The following is a 20,291-nucleotide window of genomic DNA, read 5'->3' on the forward strand; positions in this document are numbered from 1 at the left end:
TTTTTCCACTAAATAACCTTTTTTCTGTAATGGAAAGATTCCATGGGTGTTAAAGGTTTCATCATGGAGCCATAGATGCCAATTAAGATCCTTTATTTTTAAGAGATGCAGGGTCAGTGAAGTTCTAAAATAGACAAAACTATAACACAAAAGTTCATTCGATAGCTTTGTGTTTGGAACTCATTACAGTTTAAAGTTGATATGTTGCCATTTGCTTTTAATATTTGGAAAAGAGCGGCTAAATTTCTTCGGTTGTGTTCTACTAAAGAAGGAACATCAGGAAGTCTTGAGGATGAGTAAATAAATAAATAAAGTCTTACAGATAATATTAAACATAGAATGACAAGTCATGCCATCAGTTATAGAGGCCAAATCATTTAATACAGACTGGGATTAAGTGCTTGAGAAAAAAAAAAAAAAAAAACCTTCCTTAAACTGCACACAAAGCTAATATATGTCCTTCGACCAGTTTTTTACATTTTATTTTTATGTTTATTAATGTCTCTTAACTTGTTTAACTTATGAATGTTGGTTGTTCATGTAGGGAGGATTCATGTAAGTAGGGCTTTGTTGAACAAGTTCAAAAAGTCGCCCATTTTTATCTGAATTCACCCTACTTCTGAAAGTAAAGGCTATTTATTTGTAAATGTAAATATTGTACAGATTTGTGTTTGTCGTGTCTAATTCATTATAATAAAGTGAAGTTTGGTAAACAACGAGTTTCGTCAATGGCTCCACCACCAGCAAATAAACACACGAACAAACAAACAAACACAAACATCTATTTTTTGCAAACCTTTATTTCGCATAGTTATATATTCATTCATTTATTTGTTTATTCTTTACAATCCAGAGAAACCTACCGAGGTGCGTTGTTATGAAAAGGGAATATGCCAGATGTTGGTACAAAGGGAAGTTTTGAGAATAAAGCTGTACGTACATGTTCTTTTTTTCCGAGAAGGGTACATGAAGTGCGTTTATAAGTATTTAAAGTGCTTAATCGGAGCCAGTAATCACAAAACCTGTAGTAAATGTTGAAAAATTTGTGTAAAAGTAGCTCAATTTCACTGTAAAACCGCAGATATGGCACAACTGATGGAAACTGAAAATATAAAATAAAAGCTCATTTAAAATTTTAATAAATATGATAACAGTACATCAATAATACTAAAATACCACTGTATATGATGTACAATGTGGTGCCCCACAATGCAGTGCTTCTAACATAAATTTCCATTTACAGTGAGATTGATTTTCCAATTTCCAATTATTAAATGTAAGACTTGATTCATGACAAAAGTGAAGCATATTGCATGCTGTTCTGCATACTATTTTTACAATGCAGATAGTATTCAATGTATACTGTGCAGTATAAAGTAAGCAGTATACTAATTTGCCTTTTCAAACATAGCCAGTGCTGCTGGAAATCTTGATCATTTAAAAATGTTGGAAGTCTTAAATCCACTAGAGGGAGACAGGGCGTCTTGGAATGTGTTCGAGCACATTGCAGTCTTTACACTCTCTTGGCTTGGCAGTGAGAGTGAGGGAGTCACCCAGGCACATATCCATTATTTTATAAGTCTACTTTACAAAAGGTCAATCGGTTCCTGATTGGGAGCCGATAGGTGTGAGACAAATTCTCAAATGAATATAGCACAATCATTTTAAAAGAGTGCAAGTGGTTTTGGACATCCCAGTAGAACTAATTCTCACTGCAAAATAGAAAGGAACAATTCTGCATATACAGCATATGTTATAGTCCATATCTCATATTTTCTTTCTACCACGATCAAGTAGCCTGTTTGAAAATGCAGCTGTAGATATTTACCATAAATTAGTAGCTGTTACATGTGACATGCATATATATATATATATATATATATATATATATATATATATATATATATATATATATATATATATATATATATATAAATCAGACATATCCCTTAAGTTTCCCTCCTATAACACTTCAGATCCAGAGAGAAACACAGTCTGACGTAGAGATGCATGGCTGAGTGCTGCACTCTTAGGATGCGGTTTGCACTGCAGCACTGCAGCACTGCAGTCTGGTTTTAGCGCAGTGGCTCTCCTTCCCAGACATTACTAACAAGCCCAGAGTTGGATGATCTGAGCCAAACATTCCAGCAGACATGAGCAACCAGACCAAGATATCTATATGTCTATAGAGTAACGTGTTACACCAGTGGTTCTCAACTGGCTGCAAACCAAAAATGGATTGAAGGTCAGTTTTTACAGCTAAATGCATTATTCTAGCAAAGCAGGCATATAATCATGCAAAGAATTCTTTTTTTTTTTTTTTTTGAAAATCTTTACCCACCACTTGGGAGAAGCAAATCAATTTCTACAGACTCGATCATGGACAGTTTATATGACATCCAGAACCATGATTACATTAAATACTATATTTGGAGTTTCCAGTTTTCAATGCTTGATTTTGAAGACATTATGGTTTACTTTGTATGACAAGCTTTATTTATTATGCCACTTGATGTCCAATGCAAAGCAAAACCAGTTGAGAACCACCACGCTGCTTCGTTATCATTAAACATCAGATTCAAAATATTTAGAGAAAAAATAATAATAATAATAACAAAAGTTACAAAAACTGAGAAGAGCAGGAATTGGATGAACAAAACAGCTAAAAATAGCAAAATAATAATAATAATAATAATAATAATAATAACTAATAAAAGTAAAAGTTGCCAATTTGCATACAACAGTTCATTCTTGAGAGCCTAGGCACTCATGCATTGAGCATTTTTTTTTTTTTTTTGCTAATAAACCTTTTTTTTTTTACATTTTCCTGTCTTTTTTTATTACAGTATTGCTTATCGATGTAATCTCCTTGTTTATGTGACCATTTAATCATAAATACAGCTGCAAATAACAAAAGGCAACAATCTGTAAGAAGCATAACATGTTAAAACATTCAGCCAAAAATGAATCAAAGAGGCGATGTGAACAGCTCGAAAACAGTTAGGACACTCAAGACTAACCACATTACTGTACAGTGCATCTGACAGACAGAGCGGCACCAAACCCTTTCTCCAAAGCATGGCTGATTTAACAAACATTTATTATTTACACATTATTAAGGGTTTCATACAGCTCTGTCAAAAGCATCCCACACAGTTGAGATTGCCAAAGCCCCTGATTTCTAAAATAGAGTCAAGTGATTTGGAAGACTGCTAATATGTGCACATATAAGAGATCTAGCCATTCAAAGAGAAAGATTATTCCTGTTCCTCTATTCTCAAACATATTCAAATATCCTGTGATAAATTCAACATCCTTCGTACCTTTCTCTACATATACGACGAGCATTCAAAACACTGTTATGTATCTCTTTATGAATAAAGTGCCCAGAAATGACCCTTCTGAACTCTGCCATAACTATAACCACTGGTACATTCATCTTTGGGTTATGTCGGGAAACTAGTGAGGGTTTAACTGCATATATATATATATAGGTTATGAATTTGTCAATATATTTATACTTAAATAAGATATGGATATGAACGCGCATTGTGCATTTATGGGGTTTCCAATACAATAGGGAAGAGAAAGACGAACGAAACATGATGGCAGAAGCAGTTCTGTTTGGCACTTGAATCTTAAATAACTACTGAAACATTTGGAAAGTTGGCTTGTTTTGGATAAACAGAGTTCAAATCAGAGTTCCAGAACATTTAAGAATCAAAATTCCAATGTTATTTTCTGCCATCTGAGTGTTTTCTCCAATTAGCATCAAGATCATCTGATCTATGAGAAGTTTATGCTAATGCTAGTTATATGTGATTTGAGAGGTTAATGCTAATGCAAGTTATATGTGATTTAACAGGTTTATGCTAATGCTAGTTAAATGTGATTTGACAGGTTTATGCGAATGCTAGTTAAATGTGATTTGAGAGGTTTATGCTAATGCTAGTTATATGTGATTTAACAGGTTTATGCTAATGCTAGTTATATGTGATTTGAGAGGTTTATGCTAATGCAAGATTAACGAGTGAGGATAACATTGTTTACTACAAGCACAGATTGATCAGTCATGTGAGAAAAGACAGGAGAACACGAGTCGGTTGAAATTGATACATAGTAAACTAGATGAACTGTATAAAATCGTTCACATGCATTAGGAAAAGTTATTGGTTATTTTTGTTGAAAGCAGCATCAAAAGATCATTCATTTTCTACAGGGAGTTGGTTTCTGGGGATTGTCTTTATATTTGTATCCAAGGATTTTTTTTATTTTTTTTGTTAGTTTGTTTTTTTTGTTGTTTTTATTTTTTTTTGCATTTTTATGTGAGCATTGTTTAATTTATTTAGCATTTATATAGCATTTGAAGGCTCCCAGGAAGCATGTGGAGCTTGAAGTGTTTACAGGCAGCTGTGTTTTATTTAAAGCAGAAAAAAAAAAGCTGAAAAGTAAATAAATATAATAAACCATGCTGGATATACCCCTTATCTGAATTCTTTTTTTTTTTTTTTTTTTTTTTTAGATACAACTGTTAGAAATGAAAAACACTTTACACAACCTATTTTTCAAACACGAAATGTGTAATTCATATTGTACTACAAGTGTGTGTTGTATTATCAGCATTGCCACAAGAGGTGCTATTACATCAAGTGTGTTTCTGGCCTTCAAGTGGACACGCATCCTGTTTTTTATGACCTCCAAATCAATTGTAAAATTAGTGAGAGAGGTTCATAATCAGACACAGTTAGCTGCTTGAATTTGTGGTAAACATATTCCAATTTAAAGAGGCACCCGTGGTTTGTATATGTAACTTGTTTAGTCTTTTCCCAGAAAGGTGTTTCAAAGTTAGTTTTGCTTCTGACTTTTGGAATGCATTGTGAAGATGTCTAAGTTGCACTGGAGGTTTATCGCAAACATTTTCTTATGTGGGTCTTGTGCTCTTGAGCAATTGAAAGGATATGGCAGTTAAGGAAGAAGGCAGTGTGTGTGTGTGTGTGCTGTGTCTCACGGACAAGAACAGAATGCAAGCACACCAAATAATCTCCTATCTTCTGCTATTTGAATATTTTTATGCCGTTTCAATCTAGCAAAGGGTGTGTGTGAGTTTACGATCTAAAATATATTTCCAAATAGCAGTTTTTTTTTTCTCCCATAAAGATCATAAAACTGTTCATTGTTATGACACACATGTTCTTTTCACGCTTTTGGTTTCGGTTTGCTGTCTGCTTTGGATCCCCGGAGACCATTTTCTGTATTGTCATTCCCTGAAGAGGTCACAAGGCACTCTTTACTATAAGAAAGAGGGAAAATGACACACATTGTAGGATCAATGACAAATATGAGTGTGGTTGACAAAACAAACAAACAAAAGCACAAAATAAACATTTTTCAAAAATTGTGTTTAAAACAGTATTTTCATATTTCATATTTTCATACGGACATACAGTAGGAGGTGGTCATATTTACTGTCGTTCTTGCATATTGTCCTGGTTTAAATTGTGTCATTCACAGCTGGTTCAAGTTTGTCACTTGCTATTATGTTGACTATAGAGAATGGAAGATGAGCATCCCAAGGCGTCTTCTCTATGACCTCATATCGAAATCCTCGTTTTGTACTTCTGATTAGTGACTGGTGTTTTGTTTTGCTCTCTCCTCTGTGCTTCCACTTCATCACTTCTCACTGGAGCTTACGTACAGTATATATGTGAACGTTATATGTGAGCATTACATATGAATGCATGTGAGGTGGTTAGGGTTAGCCCAGAGTCATGTGCAATACTTTTTTATGATTGATGGATGCACTTTATTGGACTTCTATTGGACTACTGAATATCAACAACTATGCATTGTCATTATAAACCTTGAAAGAGCCAGGACACTATTTAATATAACTCTGATTGTATTTGTCTGAAAGAAGAAAGTCATATACACGTAGGATGGCTTGAGGGTATGCAGTGATATTTATTTTTTGGGTGAACTATCCCTTTAAGTCACAATGAATCAGTATGGGGTAAGTAATATCAGGCTTTAGTATGCAGCGCATATAACACCATTTACGGAGAACTGAGGATGACTCTGACTCTCAAAATATAATTTGTTTAACATATAATATCCAGTAGCTAAATATCAACCAAATATCTAATTAGAAAACAAGTGCAGTTTAACATTTATTCATTCGTTTTTTTTTTGTTTTTTTTTTATCTAGCCAAAAAACTATGGGATGTTTCATTAATGTAAAGTTTTTGCACAGGATAAAACTTACTTCTTCTCCTGGGCCTTGTTTAGAACGGCGAGGACTACAGCTTTCACCACCATGATGAGAATGATCAGACCTATGACCCCGCCAAGCACGGACACAATGATGATGGTCAATGTGTTGTCCACCTCTTTCACTGCGAAGACAGTAACATATTGAGAAGACCTGAGTGGGTGAACACCAAACATAATGGGAAAAAAAACAATGGAGACTCACATTCGTCCACCACAAAAAGAGTGAAAACTGCACTATGATTGCGTTCCTTCTCTTTGGGGTTACGTGCGAAGCAGATGTAATCTCCCTGGTCCTCAAAGGTGACGTTATGCAATACGATGGAGATGTTATTCTGTTTGCTGGAGCCAACAAACTCCACCCGCTCATGATAGATTTTCACGTTAGGTTCTATTCCCTCTGCTGGGATGATGGCCTCACAGAGCTGAGGGAAAGGATGATAGACAGTGTCCTCAGAGAGTATTTGGACAATTAATCCACACCTTTTGTTTGCATGAACTGTCTAAATCTCTCACCTTAACCAATGTCCCATTGTCCTTGAACTGCCAGTTGAAGTAAAGGTTTTGAATGCCAATGCAGCTGGCGTAAGTGCAGGGTAAGAGCACTGAACTTCCATTCATCACTTCTATGGAATGGACCTTCCCTGTATTCACCTCCAATGCCTGAGCGTACCACACTCCTGAGAGAAATGGAAGAATGAGAACCAATTATCAAGCCAACAAACCACCATTGGAACAACCTTCCAATTAAATAACAGTGTCAAGGTCCATGATAGGTATGAAAAGTCGTCATCAGAGTACTCCATCTGCCATCAGACATGCAATCTGAGTTATATGAAGCAACAGGAACACTTTTTGAAAGTGACTTTGCAATCTGTGGGACAGTCTCAAGCCTCCAGGTTTTCATTTAAAATATCTTAAATTGTGTTCGGAAGAAAAAATAACTTTTATGGGTTTGGAATGACATGGAGGTAAGTGATTAATGACAACATGTTCATTTTAGGGTGGAGTATTCCTTTAAATCTCAGGAGACTGATAAAGACAGAGAGAGGAGGCAGTCTTTAGTTGCAACACACTTGTGTCTTATCAACAGCTATTTTGTTTTCTTTTACAAAAGAACTGACAGAAATATTCTCAAAACAGTATTTGAGAGTGTGACCAGCCTATTCGCCTAACACTGAAAAGAGAGCATTTATGACAGACAGAGGCTATTTACGGCAATCCATTTAACTTTTAATGTTTTAAAACCACTAGTATCTATTTTCATGCTACAAGTACTTATTTTTAGATAATAGCATCTATTCCATTATCTACTAGTACTGATTCATTAGCTACTAGTGCTTATTATTTAGGTATAGTAATAAAATATATACTGTTTATTAGATAGTATTTCTTTATTCCAATGGTAAAAAGGCTGCCAGGAATTTACAAGATTAAAGAGCATTATTTTATAATAAATTACTCTAGTCAGACATTTACTGTTAATCAGTGTTTGTATATAAAATATATTAGCATAGTGCCATCATCCTTAAAAAAATGAAAATAAAAAGAAAAAATTATATATATATATATATATATATATATATATATATATATATATATATATATATATATATATATATATATCTGTGTCTGTATTAGCATAGTTTCATCATCCTGCCACCAGAGGTCACTTGTACAATGACTAACTGACTAATTAATTAATTCATAAATAAAATACTTATCTATTAAGCAAGGGTTTACTTGGTCTAAAAATTTACTAGTAACAAAAAAAATGAGATAAGTAATAGTTACATATTTTCTTAAGTAAAGTATAATTAAAAGTTATTCACTTTTGGAACAAATACTAGTACTTTCAAAAAGGAGATTAGTACCTATAGAAGTAGAATAAGCACCAGCTAATGAATTATTAGCTATTAGCTAAGAATAAGTGCTAGTACCTAATTGAATAGAAACTAGTGTCTAAAAAAGTAAGTACTTGCATGAAAATAAATACTAGTACATTTAAATATAAAAAAATTAACCTCACTTGCCATATGCTATTTGTATTTTACCCTATGTTCTAATGTGCCATGATGCATAAAAGTTCACCTTCTTAAAATATGACAAAAAGAGCCATTCAGTATGACATACAGAGTTGTTTTCTGACCTTAGCTCTGGTATTTGTAGCATGTGTCTAAGAGCCACTGTGGGAAGGACTATTTATAAATGCGTCCAGTATTTAATTTCACAGTGAATCTGATCATGTGCTCATACACCAATATATTCTGTGACGTTCTTACTTTTTGTGTGTAGTGTAGTTTTTCAAGTGTAGTTGACTTGACATCTTTGTGGTGCGATATGCAATAGTTTCTCTCTAAAACGTTTATGAATTATTCTTTAATTATGTATAGAAGTTTCGAGACAGTCAAACTTAAGATAAGCAGGTTATGATCAATTAGCCTTGTACATCACTATAGATAACGCTGACTGTTAAGAGCAGGGTTCAAGCAAGATAACAGCTTGTTCAGCAAGACCATGCATGCCTCCTGTTTCCTGCTTTCTGGCTATTGATCCCTTAGCTTCTCTCATGCAAGATGGAGGACCAGCCATTATAGGGCAATTATTCATTGATGAGGCCAATGTAAAGCTCAGAGTTGATTTTTGAGCCTTTCATCACATTGACATATACACATCCTGCACGCATAACTGATGCACAAAAGATGCTGGCAGATAGACAACTGACATGATCATTGTCCTTTCCTTTTTTTTTTCTTTTTTTTTTCTCATATACTCCTCTATTCAGAGATGTTTCTTTCATTTTTTTTTTGAGGCCATTCTATGTAATTTGGTCAACTTTATATTCTGATCTGATTTAAATGTGCCATACCAAAAAATAATAATAATTTAGTTTTCAAAAAGCATTTATTGTATTTGTACAAATAATAATAACAATAATAATAATAATAATAATAATAATAATAATAATAATAATAATAATAATAATAAAAATAATAATAATAATAATAATAATAATGAAAAACATCAGAAATATGTCTGGTGTCCCCATATTCTGCATGACTGTATTCTGAATCCCTTATCCTACCCAATACCTAAACTTAACAAGAACCTTACTAAATATTAATAAGCAGCAAATTAGGAGTTTAATGAGGCAAAAGTCATTGTTAATTGTCTGTTAATAGTGAGCATTGGATGTTAAAATAAAGTGTGACCATGTGTCCAGCATGTTAATAACACGTTTTAGCATTTGATAATACATAGGCATTCCTCAAGTTTTATCATGTTACTACCATATTATATACTATGTTTTATCCAGTTTAGTTCCAACAAAGATCACAGCAGTATTTTGCTTCTCTGACCAATGGAAGGTGTTTACTTATTGAATGAATCAGCTATTTTGAACGAATCAGTTGAATGAATGAATCAGTGATTCACTCATTAACAAGGTAAAATGCTTTGTTTCTGAATGAACCAGCCATTTGAAGGAATCGGTTGAATCTCACTTGCTGTCACCTACTGTCAGCAAACGTTGATTTTTTTCCCATGTTTTCAAGTATTTTAAATGTCAGTATTCATCGTTTTATGTTAAAAACAAAACAGTATGCCTTTTTATGCATCTGTATCTGAAGTTTATATAAATCCATGTCCCCTCTGAGAGCCTACATGAACTGTGTAAATGCTGTTTCTGATGCAGATTCCAGAAATGTTAGAATGAAAGACACTAAGTACCGGAAGTGATTCTTATTCTTACCCCTAAAAAAAAAATATGGAAGAAATAGTTAAAACTGAACACAATCTTGCAACTCAAGCTGTGTATTAACTTTTTTAAACGGGGACTTCAACTTCAACAAAAGAAATTTTTTTGGGAACTTCAAGTACTTCAGGTACTTTATACACCACTGGTTGTGAAATCTGTGTCTGGAAATCTTTCGCTCTCACTTGCAAAATTCCAGATTGCATGATTTTCTAGTGAAATGGCTAGATTTGGAGATTCTTTGAAAAAAAAAAAAAAATGAATGACTGCAGCGTCTTGTGCATTGGTAGTCTGAGACCAACATAATTGACACAAAATAAATTAATAGGCCTGCAATTTTTATTTGTGCAGAAAATGTGAAATTGAGAAAAATGCAACTATGTTGGCACCTATTGCAGAAGTATTCAGTACTCACTCAGAACTCCATTTCCCATCCAGCCTCATTCCTGGGACTGATTGCACACACACACACACACACACCTGCATCTAATTACACACACACACTTGTAGCTAACACACACACACACACACACACACACACATTTAAGCAGCACACTCACGCCAACTCACTGCAAAGTCTTGTTTAGCGCCGTCTAGCATTTCCTAGCGTTTTCCCTGTGTTTGTTCTTCTGTGTCTGACCTTTGGATTGTGTATTCCGACTCTGATTCGCTGCTGCTTCTTTCTGTTTTCGATTCTGGTTATCCCTGACACCATTCCTGATTTCTGCCTGTCTAACCACTCTTAAATAAATACTGCAATCGGATCCGAACGTCTCTGACTCTCCACCGTAGCAGCTGTCCCTTGCTCTGCACATTTAATTTGATATATTTAGCAGACTTACAAGGAATACCAATGTTGGAAACCTCAGCTAAATAAATGTTTAAATCAGCAGATTACTTGTGTGTGTCCATCATAAGACTAAGTGCATCTAATCTGCAAGATGTTTTAATCAAACTCTAACTTTCATACCCTTAGCCTCATTTCTGTTTCATCATTTTCACTGCCATTTGTTTGGACAATTTCCTCAACTTAATTATGAATTCCTACAAAGTTTTCATTCAGTCACTGTGGAATTTAATTAAAAGCCGATCTCAATTTGATACAATACCTGAACCCCATCTCCCCCACTCTCTATCTTTCTGTTGTTAAACAGTAAATTCTCAGTGGCCTGTGTTATTCATTGCCTTTGTCTGCTGGCAGTGGACCACAGCTGTCCTTGGGGTGCTATTTCATTTATAGGATCGATCCATATATATATATATGGATCGAGGCACCCTGTATATTTACTCTGACCATTTGGCGTAGGTGACATGCCATATTATCAACACCAATGCAGATTGAGAGAGTTCATGTTCACTGCTAGAAAAGCCTGGTCTCTGGGTGGATCTGTGATGCATTAGCTGAAATATTGTACTTAAGTTGATTCATAATTCTACATCCTAAAAGTGAATTTATGACTTTGCATATACAAGTCATGTCCTGTATGTGTACATCGTTAATGGCTGTGTACATCAAGGATAATATAAAGTTTTACAAATCTTTCTAATTCTATGAGAATCCTCATCATTTTCAGAAAGATTTTTCCAGCTGCTGAAACGTTGCAACCGATCAGCATCCAGCAGACTTTAAAGAGTTTAAGTATTTAAAGCTGCAGAAGCATGTTTATAGGAATATTATTGTGCATTGATTTAAACATTAAAGTTCACACTAAAATAAAATTTCTGTGATTAATTACTCACCATCATGTCGTTTCAAACCAGTAAGACCTTCGTCCATCTTCGGAACACAAATGAAGATCAATTATTGAATTAATGACAAAACTTAATACCCTTTACTACCATGACATTGTTATCTTTATGGTTATCTTCATCATATTTCCTAACCAAAGTACAAATGATCACAGACTGAAATCACTTCGTGACGTGACCATCACATGTTCCATTCGCTAACAGACTTCTGGACTTCACTTTCGTTCGGAATGTCCCTACAAATGGTGTCCCCTTCCCAAAGTGTCCTTCAGGGGCGCAAAAAAGCCATTTGGAATTTGGCCCGGGGCTTCTAATGGCAGGTGCAGTGGCGTGTTGACTTTGTGAGTAGCGATTGGCTCTGTTTTTCAGAAGGCGGGTTTCCTTCATTTGAGTGGGCGTATTGACAATTGCATTTTTCTTCATTCAAAACTATACAAGTGATATGTCTTGGGAATTAGTTTTTTGATATGTCATTGATATTGTAAATGCTTCCGGAGTTTCGAAGTAGTCACCAAGCATCGATTTAGTACAGGCAGACTATGTCAGTCAAGCTCACATCAGCTGATTCTGACCTGTACCAATCCAGTTTTGACACTAGCAGTCCATTTAAATTCCCATTCAGCTATCATATTGCTGCTCGCAAATCAACTCCTTCCTACAACCCCAACTCCACCTAACTGAATGTGAAATCTAATCAGAATTTTTTCTCCCTCTTTTCTTCGTATAAAGTTCACTGTATTGCTATATGAAAGTGAAAGTGACATTCAGCCAAGCATGGTGACCCATACTCAGAATTTGTGCTCTGCATTTAACCCATCCGAAGTGTACACACACAGAGAGCAGTGAACACACACACACACACACACTGTGAACACACACCCAGAGCAGTGGGCAGCCATTTATGCTGTGGCGCCCAGGGAGCAATTGGGGGTTCGATGCCTTGCTCAAAGGGCACCTAAGTCTTGGTATTGAAGGTGGAGAGAAATCATATCATATCACTATATCATTCTCTATCATGTATTTTGTATTATCTACAACTCATGTAAATTGTGAATTGTAATTATGTATGCATATACTGGATCTGTTCTGTACCCCCGGGGGGTTTGACTTGCTGCTCTTCCTGCTTTACAGGCATGGGGAGTTTTGCCCATTGGTTGTTTTACCTGTCAGCCATATGGGCCATAATAATTGGGCCATAATACAAGGGCCACAATAATTGGTACAGTAAAGGATGTTTACAATTGGATTTCAAGCCAAGCCACAAGGTTATATTTATTTGTCTTTGAAAATGCCAGAGAAACAGCACGTTAAATCACCTTTAAATGTTTTATTGGAACATTATTAAATTTACAACAATATTTGTTGTGAATTACTTTAAGTGTAACTTTAGTTGTTTTTGGTTTCTTACCTACCACACAATAAAGAGGTATATAATCATTTAAATGCATTTAAAACAATAAATGCAATTTCATTGGTACCCCCCCCCCCCCAATTCTCTATATTGCAGCTTCCATACATATGGAGATATTTTATTTAAAAATTATGATGTCAAAAACTTTAATTTTATACTGAAGTGAATATCTCTTAACTTTGCCTTGCTCCTGTGTACTTTAACTGTTATGTATCCACAATTCCTTGCCTCAGAACTCATAAACTCACATTAAATATGAGCAGATGTCAAGCTGACCTACAAACACACATTCAAACACACAGCACATTTGCCAGGAGAGAATTTTCACATTGACCTGGAATGAATGAAATGGATGGGAATATGGGAAAATGACAGAAGGAGGTGAAATATCTAGATGCTCTTTGACTGTGGAAAAGATTTCCCATATAGACCAATATGTGCTGGAGTTGCTGTCAAGGTTGATAGAAGCTTGCATGATTCTTTGAAAGACACAGTGTATTTTCATAAAATGCCCAATAATGAAATCTGTCATCAGACCAGGCTCCCTCCTAAGTTGCAAAGCTGGATGTCAGTAAATGTTTCAACTCAAACCTCTTTCTTGCTGAGGGGGCTATTTAAAGGGGGGGGGGGGGGGGGTGAAATGCTATTTCATGCATACAGAGTTTTTAACACTGTTAAAGAGTTGGATTCCCATGCTAAACATGGACAAAGTTTCAAAAATTAAGTTGTACGTTTTGTCACAAGTTTCGGAAAGTTTTTTTCGAGTATGGGTCTGTGTGACGTTAGATGGAGCGGAATTTCCTTATATGGGTTCTAAGGGCGATTCTCCCGGAAGAGCGCACGCCTCCCGTAAAGCAGAGCAGAGACATTCACTGATCAGAGTGAGAGACCGAAATGTCACAAAAGAAGTGTGTTTTTGGTTGCCAGGGCAAGACAACCCTGCACAGATTACCAAAAAAAAAAACGCATTAAGGGACCAGTGGATGGATTTTATTTTTACAGAGCATCAACGGAGTTGTGCAAGTGTTTTTGTTTGTTCCCTGCATTTCGAAGATGCTTGTTTTACAAACAAGGCCCAGTTTGACGTCGGATTTGCGTATCGTTTATTTCTTAAGGATAATGCAGTCCCAACGAAAAAGGGTCACGATCGTGTGTTGGAACCGCAGGCGCTAAGTAAAACTGCTTCAAATATCTCTGTGTTGTTAACTTAGCTATCGGCGCGTAAGCACATCAAGTAAACAACATGCCATGTTGTAATCAAACTGCACTTTCCACATGTACAGCTTAAAAAAAAAAAAAAAAAGATATACAGTTTCAATACATACCACATAGAGACGTCCTGATGTAGTCGTTGCTGCTGCTGCTCTTGATAAATTTCAGCCTCTGGATCTGATTCTGGATCATAAATATACGCTGAATCTGACTGTTAGCCATGGTTTGTTTTGCATGATGTTTTTTTTTCCTCACGGTAATGTCACAGCTTCCAAACGCTCTCAACGCAAAAGCCTACTCGCGCTCGTGATTCTTTAGCTCCGCCCACACGTCACGCCTCCAGTCGGTCGTGTTTTTCCGGGAAAAATCGGTACAGACTATCTTTCTCTTATAAATATAATAAAACTAAAGACTTTTTGGAGTTATGAAGGATGCAGTACTACTCTATAGGTACTCAAGATTAACAGGATATTGAGTGAAAACGAGCATTTCAGCTTGTCTTTCTTCTTTGTAGGATACTTTTCTTTCTCCAACTGTTTTTCTTTCATTCACCCCATTTCTTTCCATTGGCCCTAATTCCCTCTGAGAGACTCTGAGTGCTGTCTGCAGGAAAAGAGGGAGGAGCTATGGCTTGCAGTAATGCACCAGCCCTTTTCTCAATTAATGTACTGACAACAGCATTGCAGTGAGATGGGGAGCTCAACGTTCTGATCATATTACCACAAGCCACTTTGTCAAGTGGTTTCAATATTTATTGATGGGTGACTTGCAAAGAGATGGTCCAGCTTGTTTATGGTTTTTATTATTATTATTATTATTATTATTATTATTGTTATTGTTGTTGTTGTTGTTGTTATTTATTTTTATTCAAGTATTTAGTCATGTAGATTCCCATATGAAAGACTGAACAATGAGCTTCCCATATTGCTCTCTTGAGACCTCAGTAAATTCACGTCACACTATAATTTTAGTGTCCCAGTCTGTGCTCAGGTTTGCCAAATGTTAAAGTCTGAAATTATAAGTCATAAGTCAATGAAAACCTTTTGAAAAACAAAAACAAACAAAGAAACAAACATTTATTTTAATGTCCCGGAGTCCCGGTCTTTAAGTATTAAATTATTAAGTATATGCTACTTTGAATTGATTTTGGGTTAATCAGTAATGGATATTTTACCCAGAAATGCATTACAACCAAAAAAGAGGGAGTTTTGTGAGATGTAACTTAAACATTATAATGATAATTATAATAATATTAATAATAATAATTGTGCATTTAAAATGTATATACCTCACCTTCCACCCCTTATAGAGAATCAATATCCATAATACATACCACAAACTCTAATGTGCAGTGGTATGAGGTTCATATTGCTACTTAACAGAACAAATGGGGAATGGAGAAAGAAAGAACGAACGAAAGAAAGAGAAGCTGAGTGAGAGGAAGAGAGTGGAAAGTGATGTCTAACTATATCTACTCTCTGTAACAGGACTCCATGTCTGGTTCAGAACAGCCCATGACATCGGCATTTCATGAAAATACTTCTCAGCCGGCAGCTCTTACTGTTGGATTAAACCAAAGTTTCTTTAAGGCCAGTCAGTCCAGCTGGTGATCAGAAGGCTGCTATTTTGTAGTCATGCACGTAAACTTTGCGACATTTGATTACAATGTGTCGAGAGAATCTCCAAACAAAATCTGCGAGCTTAAGTAAAAAGTTCAAGAATTGATTGCAACAGATGTTCAATGACAAGCAGCCAAACCTGCTCAAAAAAAAAAATAAATACAAAAAAAAAAAAAAAAAGGCGCTAGATGATTTCATTTGCTAATTAGCATGTTCATGTTCATGTCATCATTCTATAACTGCATTCTGCATGGAGTCAGCTCTTTACATTTGTGCTCATATACCATATTTTAATACATCTGAATTCCCAATAAAGCTGTTTTCATTTACATAAGTGTGATGCATAAGACATGAGTATGAAATAGTGACTGAAATGCAACCCATTATGACTGTAACTTCCAAGCTGAATTTATGCACTGCTAAAATCCTGATTTATAAACATAACATTGCCTGACTTGTTTGTATCTCATTCATTTATTAAATGCACAGCACAGCCTTCATATTATATTCTCTTCCAAGGGAAGAAGCTAAAGAAGTTGCTAAAAGGGATATCAAAGGTCACTAAATCTAGCAGCTGTTACGAAGTTGGCAACACTGACAGCCACTACCGATGAATAAGATACGTTCCTCGTATTCAAGTGGGTCATTTACTGTCATTTAGTAATTTTGCTCATTTTCAGTGATGATAAAGGTTCTGCTCATGGGTTCCAGATGTGAGCTCCTAATCACACTGAGGTGTGAGGAACTAGTGACGGTAGAGGAGATACCATCTTCACACGCTCGGCATGCCATGACATTACACACGTGTGCTCTCGGACTATTTATAGAGCCTTACTCTTATTCACTTGTTTATTTTCCAATAGATTGCACAGGACAAACGGTGTTGACATTTATTTTAATTAGAACTATTAGTCAACACATGCAATGTCTGTTTGGTACTATTAGAAATCTGTATTGTACTTACAGAATGGTTTTACATTTTCACAATTTCAATTCTATGCCTTTCAAGATATTCCATGCCTCTCCGTATTCCCCTGCCACCAAAAAGTCCCGGCGCATAATAATTGTCAAAGCAATTTTTTTTCACCTTGACAAGTAAATCCTCTTCTTTCACAGAACTAGTGAAGTATCAATTCTTTGGTCCCATAAGTGTTTTGTGATAAACAGTGTTGGGCAAGTTACTTTTAAAAAGTAATTAGTTACAGTTACTAGTTACTTCTTCCAAAAAGTAACTAAATTAGTAACTCAGTTACAAATTTTTAAAGTAACTAGTTACTTAAGAAAGTAACTATTGCGTTACTTTCAAGTAAAATTAAATTTTAAATGCTCAAACGTGACCCCACCTCTCTCCCTCTTTAAAGGAACTTAAAATACATGTGCATGTTCAATTATTTATGATAAATCTGAATATTATAATGAAATGGACACTTAATACAATACATTATTAACAGAAACATGAAACATTGTACACACATCTAAAAAAAAAAGTTGCTGTGGGACAAAGTGAGACTAGCCTCCAATCAAATGGCATGTATGTAGATATTATGTTTATATAGTGGATCAATGCAAATAACAAGATAGATTTTTGGGAACTTTTGATATTTCCTTTTATTGTTTCTTTAATTTCTTGAAGGAAAAAGTAATGTATATACTTCTATTTAGAGAAGGCTACTTTTGGATTATTTGGGCTCGTCGCCATACCTGTCTCTCGTTGACTGACTGGCTTGTGTTGTTCGTTGTGAGTCCTGTCCTGTCCGATGATGGGTCGTTCGCGAATGAGCGTTAGTGATGATGGATCGACTCGTTCGCGAATGAGCTTTTGATGAGTCGTTCGCGATTCGCGAATGAGCCGACTCTAAGAGCCGGCTTTTTTAGTTGAACTTCGGGAGCTGGCTCGCATATCTGAAGAGCCAACTCTATTTTTTCAAATTTAGCCTATAGAAATTAAATAATTATGTAATAAAAATTGAAATATTATAGTCAAAGTCATTTAAAGAGCCGTTTGTGAGCCAAAGAGCCGGCTCTTTTCAGTGAGCTGAGTCAAAAGAGCCGAATTCCCATCACTACTATGCGTGCTTTCGAAAACCCGCCCAACTCTACCTCTGATTGGCTTACAATGAAATTTTACTCTACCTCAGCCAATCGTCAGCATTTATGCGCTTGTCTCGTGCTCTGCCCACTAACCAAGGAAGAACAGTAAAAAAAAGTATTTGCCTCTCGCTCAGAGATCTAGTTGGTCTGATGAATAAAAAAAAAACAGCTTCATCATCAGTTATAGTAACGCGCCGCATTTTTTGGCAGTAACGGTAACGGCGTAATTAAGATGAGAAGAGTAATCAATTAGATTACTCGTTACTGGAAAAAGTAATGCCGTTAGTAACGCCGTTATTTATAACGCCGTTATTCCCATCACTGGTGATAAATACTATAGGCGTTTAAACAATGCGTTTTTTCCTTCTTATGTTTGCTCCTTACTCCTCATAACCTGAGGGATGTGCCAAGAACATATAACAATACATCATACCTCCCCGAGTCCACTGGGAATGTTGCAGTGGATGCATATTAACCATCTGAATTCATGCTATGAATGATAGAGAGTGAAAATTACCTAGTTTAATGGCCTTTAATTCACCATTACAAGCAGTAAAGGAAAAAGGGGAGGGGGATTTGCTTGGAAGAATCAGCCCCACCTGCTCATAAGAATTAATGTAATTCGTTGGTAAAATTCAGTCAGCTCAGCATACTGTTGTGCAGTGTTATTAAAGACTCGCACAATGCAATACTTCATAAAGACACTCTAAAGCAGAAATGCACACGTACCACAAACATCCTGCAGCTGAGGTAAAGTGAATGTCTTTTGCAGTGAGATCATCAGATTTTGATGTAAGAAGTAAGCGCAGTAAAGAGAAATAAAGGTTTTTCATGGATGTAACCAAATTGTTCAAGATTTGGGGTACTATATGCACAAGAAGTACAATAATCAGTCATTGAAAAATCCTAATCAACTAATATGCTATGCTAATATGAAAATTGGGGAGGCCGTGTTCCCCCTCAAACTCACTTTTGGTTACGCTCCGATTTTTAAGAGTTCAATAGACATACACGGCTGGCTGGTAACTGAAAAGCAAAGGCTAATCACCAGAGAATATTAGTCACTCAATGATACAATTTTAAAGCGTTAGAGATGAAAATGTTAAATATGAACTTTGAAACTGCACAAGTGTGACTAATGATCACCATCAATATCGGCCAGTTTAAAATGTCTCTTGATATGTACCAAGTACCGACATGTTACTTATTTTTTTACTCCCACCCTCTATTACTCTCGGACAAGAGGTAGGAGAAGGATTCTGATCCTTCTAGTCTGTAGCTTTTCGAGACTTAGAAACTTAGGGATGTTTCAACAAATCAACCTCCACAAACTGCAACAAGTATAACCCAGCTTGTTTGGTCCTCTCGACTTGTGCAAGCCATGCTAAAACTGCAGCATGTTTGCAGCCGCCCACTAGGAAAGCGTAGGATGGTGGGCTCAGGAGTCAACAGCTAGAGAGAGGGACAAGGTAGGTATAGTACAGGGAATGATTACAAGAGACTTACCAATCAGAAGTGTGATGACCAGACCAGCGTGGACTACATCGCCAGACCGCGCACACCTGTGCAAAAATGATCGTTTAGCTTGAAAATCCATGTCAGTCCGTCTGCCCACTTGTGCCTGTCTGTCCCTGCTTGAATCCTCTACAGTATGTTTTGGGTGGGAGGGGCCACACGGGACCCGGCACGAAATCAAAACAGAAAGACAAGACTTTCAGCTGGGGAAGTCTTATGGAGTATCTCCCTCTCCTCGATCCTCCTTTGCAGTGTTTCCCGGTAAGGGAGGAAGAGGGAACTAGAGAGCAAGAAATACGGAGGCAGCACTTGATTCGTTGCTTGATCTTCAGATAAGTGGTTCTCAGTTTCCGGCAGTGTCTCGCTGATACTCTTTTTCACTCACCGTGGTTGTAGACGCAGGAAACAGCATTCAGCAGTAGCTGCAGTGCTCCACTTTCAGTCTGGGGAAGAGACTGTTGGTCTTACCCCTGAATTGGTGCCGCATGCTGGGATGAATCGCCAGAGGAGGGGTTGTGGGGGGGATGTCTGTTGCCAGTGCTGGAAAGAATGAGCCACTGCAGAGGCACAAAATGAGTGAGTGAGAGGGAGAGAGAGATAGAAAGACAGAGAGAAATAAGGGAGGGTGGGAGAGAGTATGAGGTGGGGATGAGTGTATGTTGTTGCTGGTGCT

At 36.3% G+C, this 20,291-nt stretch overlaps 2 protein-coding genes across 6 annotated transcripts in view; one reads left to right on the forward strand and one right to left on the reverse strand.

Moving 5' to 3' along the window:
• The window catches only part of LOC128028796 (transmembrane protease serine 4), an 18,091-nt gene extending 17,404 nt beyond the window's left edge, over positions 1–687 (forward strand). For all 3 annotated transcript variants that reach the window (XM_052616128.1, XM_052616127.1, XM_052616129.1), the window contains exon 13: positions 1–687. This exon is cut by the window's left edge and continues 566 nt beyond it. The gene's annotated coding sequence lies outside the window, so the exon portion shown is untranslated.
• Positions 688–782: 95 nt separating this feature from the next.
• On the reverse strand, positions 783–20,191 carry LOC128028797 (sodium channel subunit beta-4-like). Of its 3 annotated transcripts, XM_052616131.1 has the most exons (6): positions 20,004–20,191; positions 19,610–19,898; positions 6,784–6,947; positions 6,473–6,692; positions 6,263–6,392; positions 783–5,290 (listed from the first exon to the last, which is right to left on the reverse strand). In XM_052616131.1, the coding sequence occupies exons 2-6, from the start codon at positions 19,698–19,700 to the stop codon at positions 5,197–5,199; spliced, it is 699 nt and encodes a 232-aa protein (XP_052472091.1). In that variant the 5' UTR covers positions 19,701–19,898; positions 20,004–20,191; the 3' UTR covers positions 783–5,196. The 3 variants fall into 3 exon arrangements, with proteins under 3 accessions (XP_052472091.1, XP_052472093.1, XP_052472092.1); XM_052616133.1 differs by lacking the exons at positions 19,610–19,898; positions 20,004–20,191 and adding an exon at positions 11,762–11,789; XM_052616132.1 differs by lacking the exons at positions 19,610–19,898; positions 20,004–20,191 and adding an exon at positions 10,592–10,725.
• Between the last annotated feature and the right edge of the window lie 100 nt (positions 20,192–20,291).

Source organism: Carassius gibelio, chromosome A15 (assembly GCF_023724105.1).
Source record: "Carassius gibelio isolate Cgi1373 ecotype wild population from Czech Republic chromosome A15, carGib1.2-hapl.c, whole genome shotgun sequence".
Taxonomy (NCBI): Eukaryota; Metazoa; Chordata; class Actinopteri; order Cypriniformes; family Cyprinidae; genus Carassius; species Carassius gibelio.

Bases quoted from the DNA above. Each gene is read 5' to 3' on its own strand.
- LOC128028797 (XM_052616131.1), bottom strand. From the start codon at position 19,700: ATGGATTTTCAAGCTAAACGATCATTTTTGCACAGGTGTGCGCGGTCT. The intron at 6,948-19,609 runs GTAAGTCTCTTG...CATTTCTCTCAG, and splicing joins GGTCATCACACTTCTGATTG to GAGTGTGGTACGCTCAGGCA. The intron at 6,393-6,472 runs GTGAGTCTCCAT...CTGTCTTCGCAG, and splicing joins TCTTTTTGTGGTGGACGAAT to TGAAAGAGGTGGACAACACA.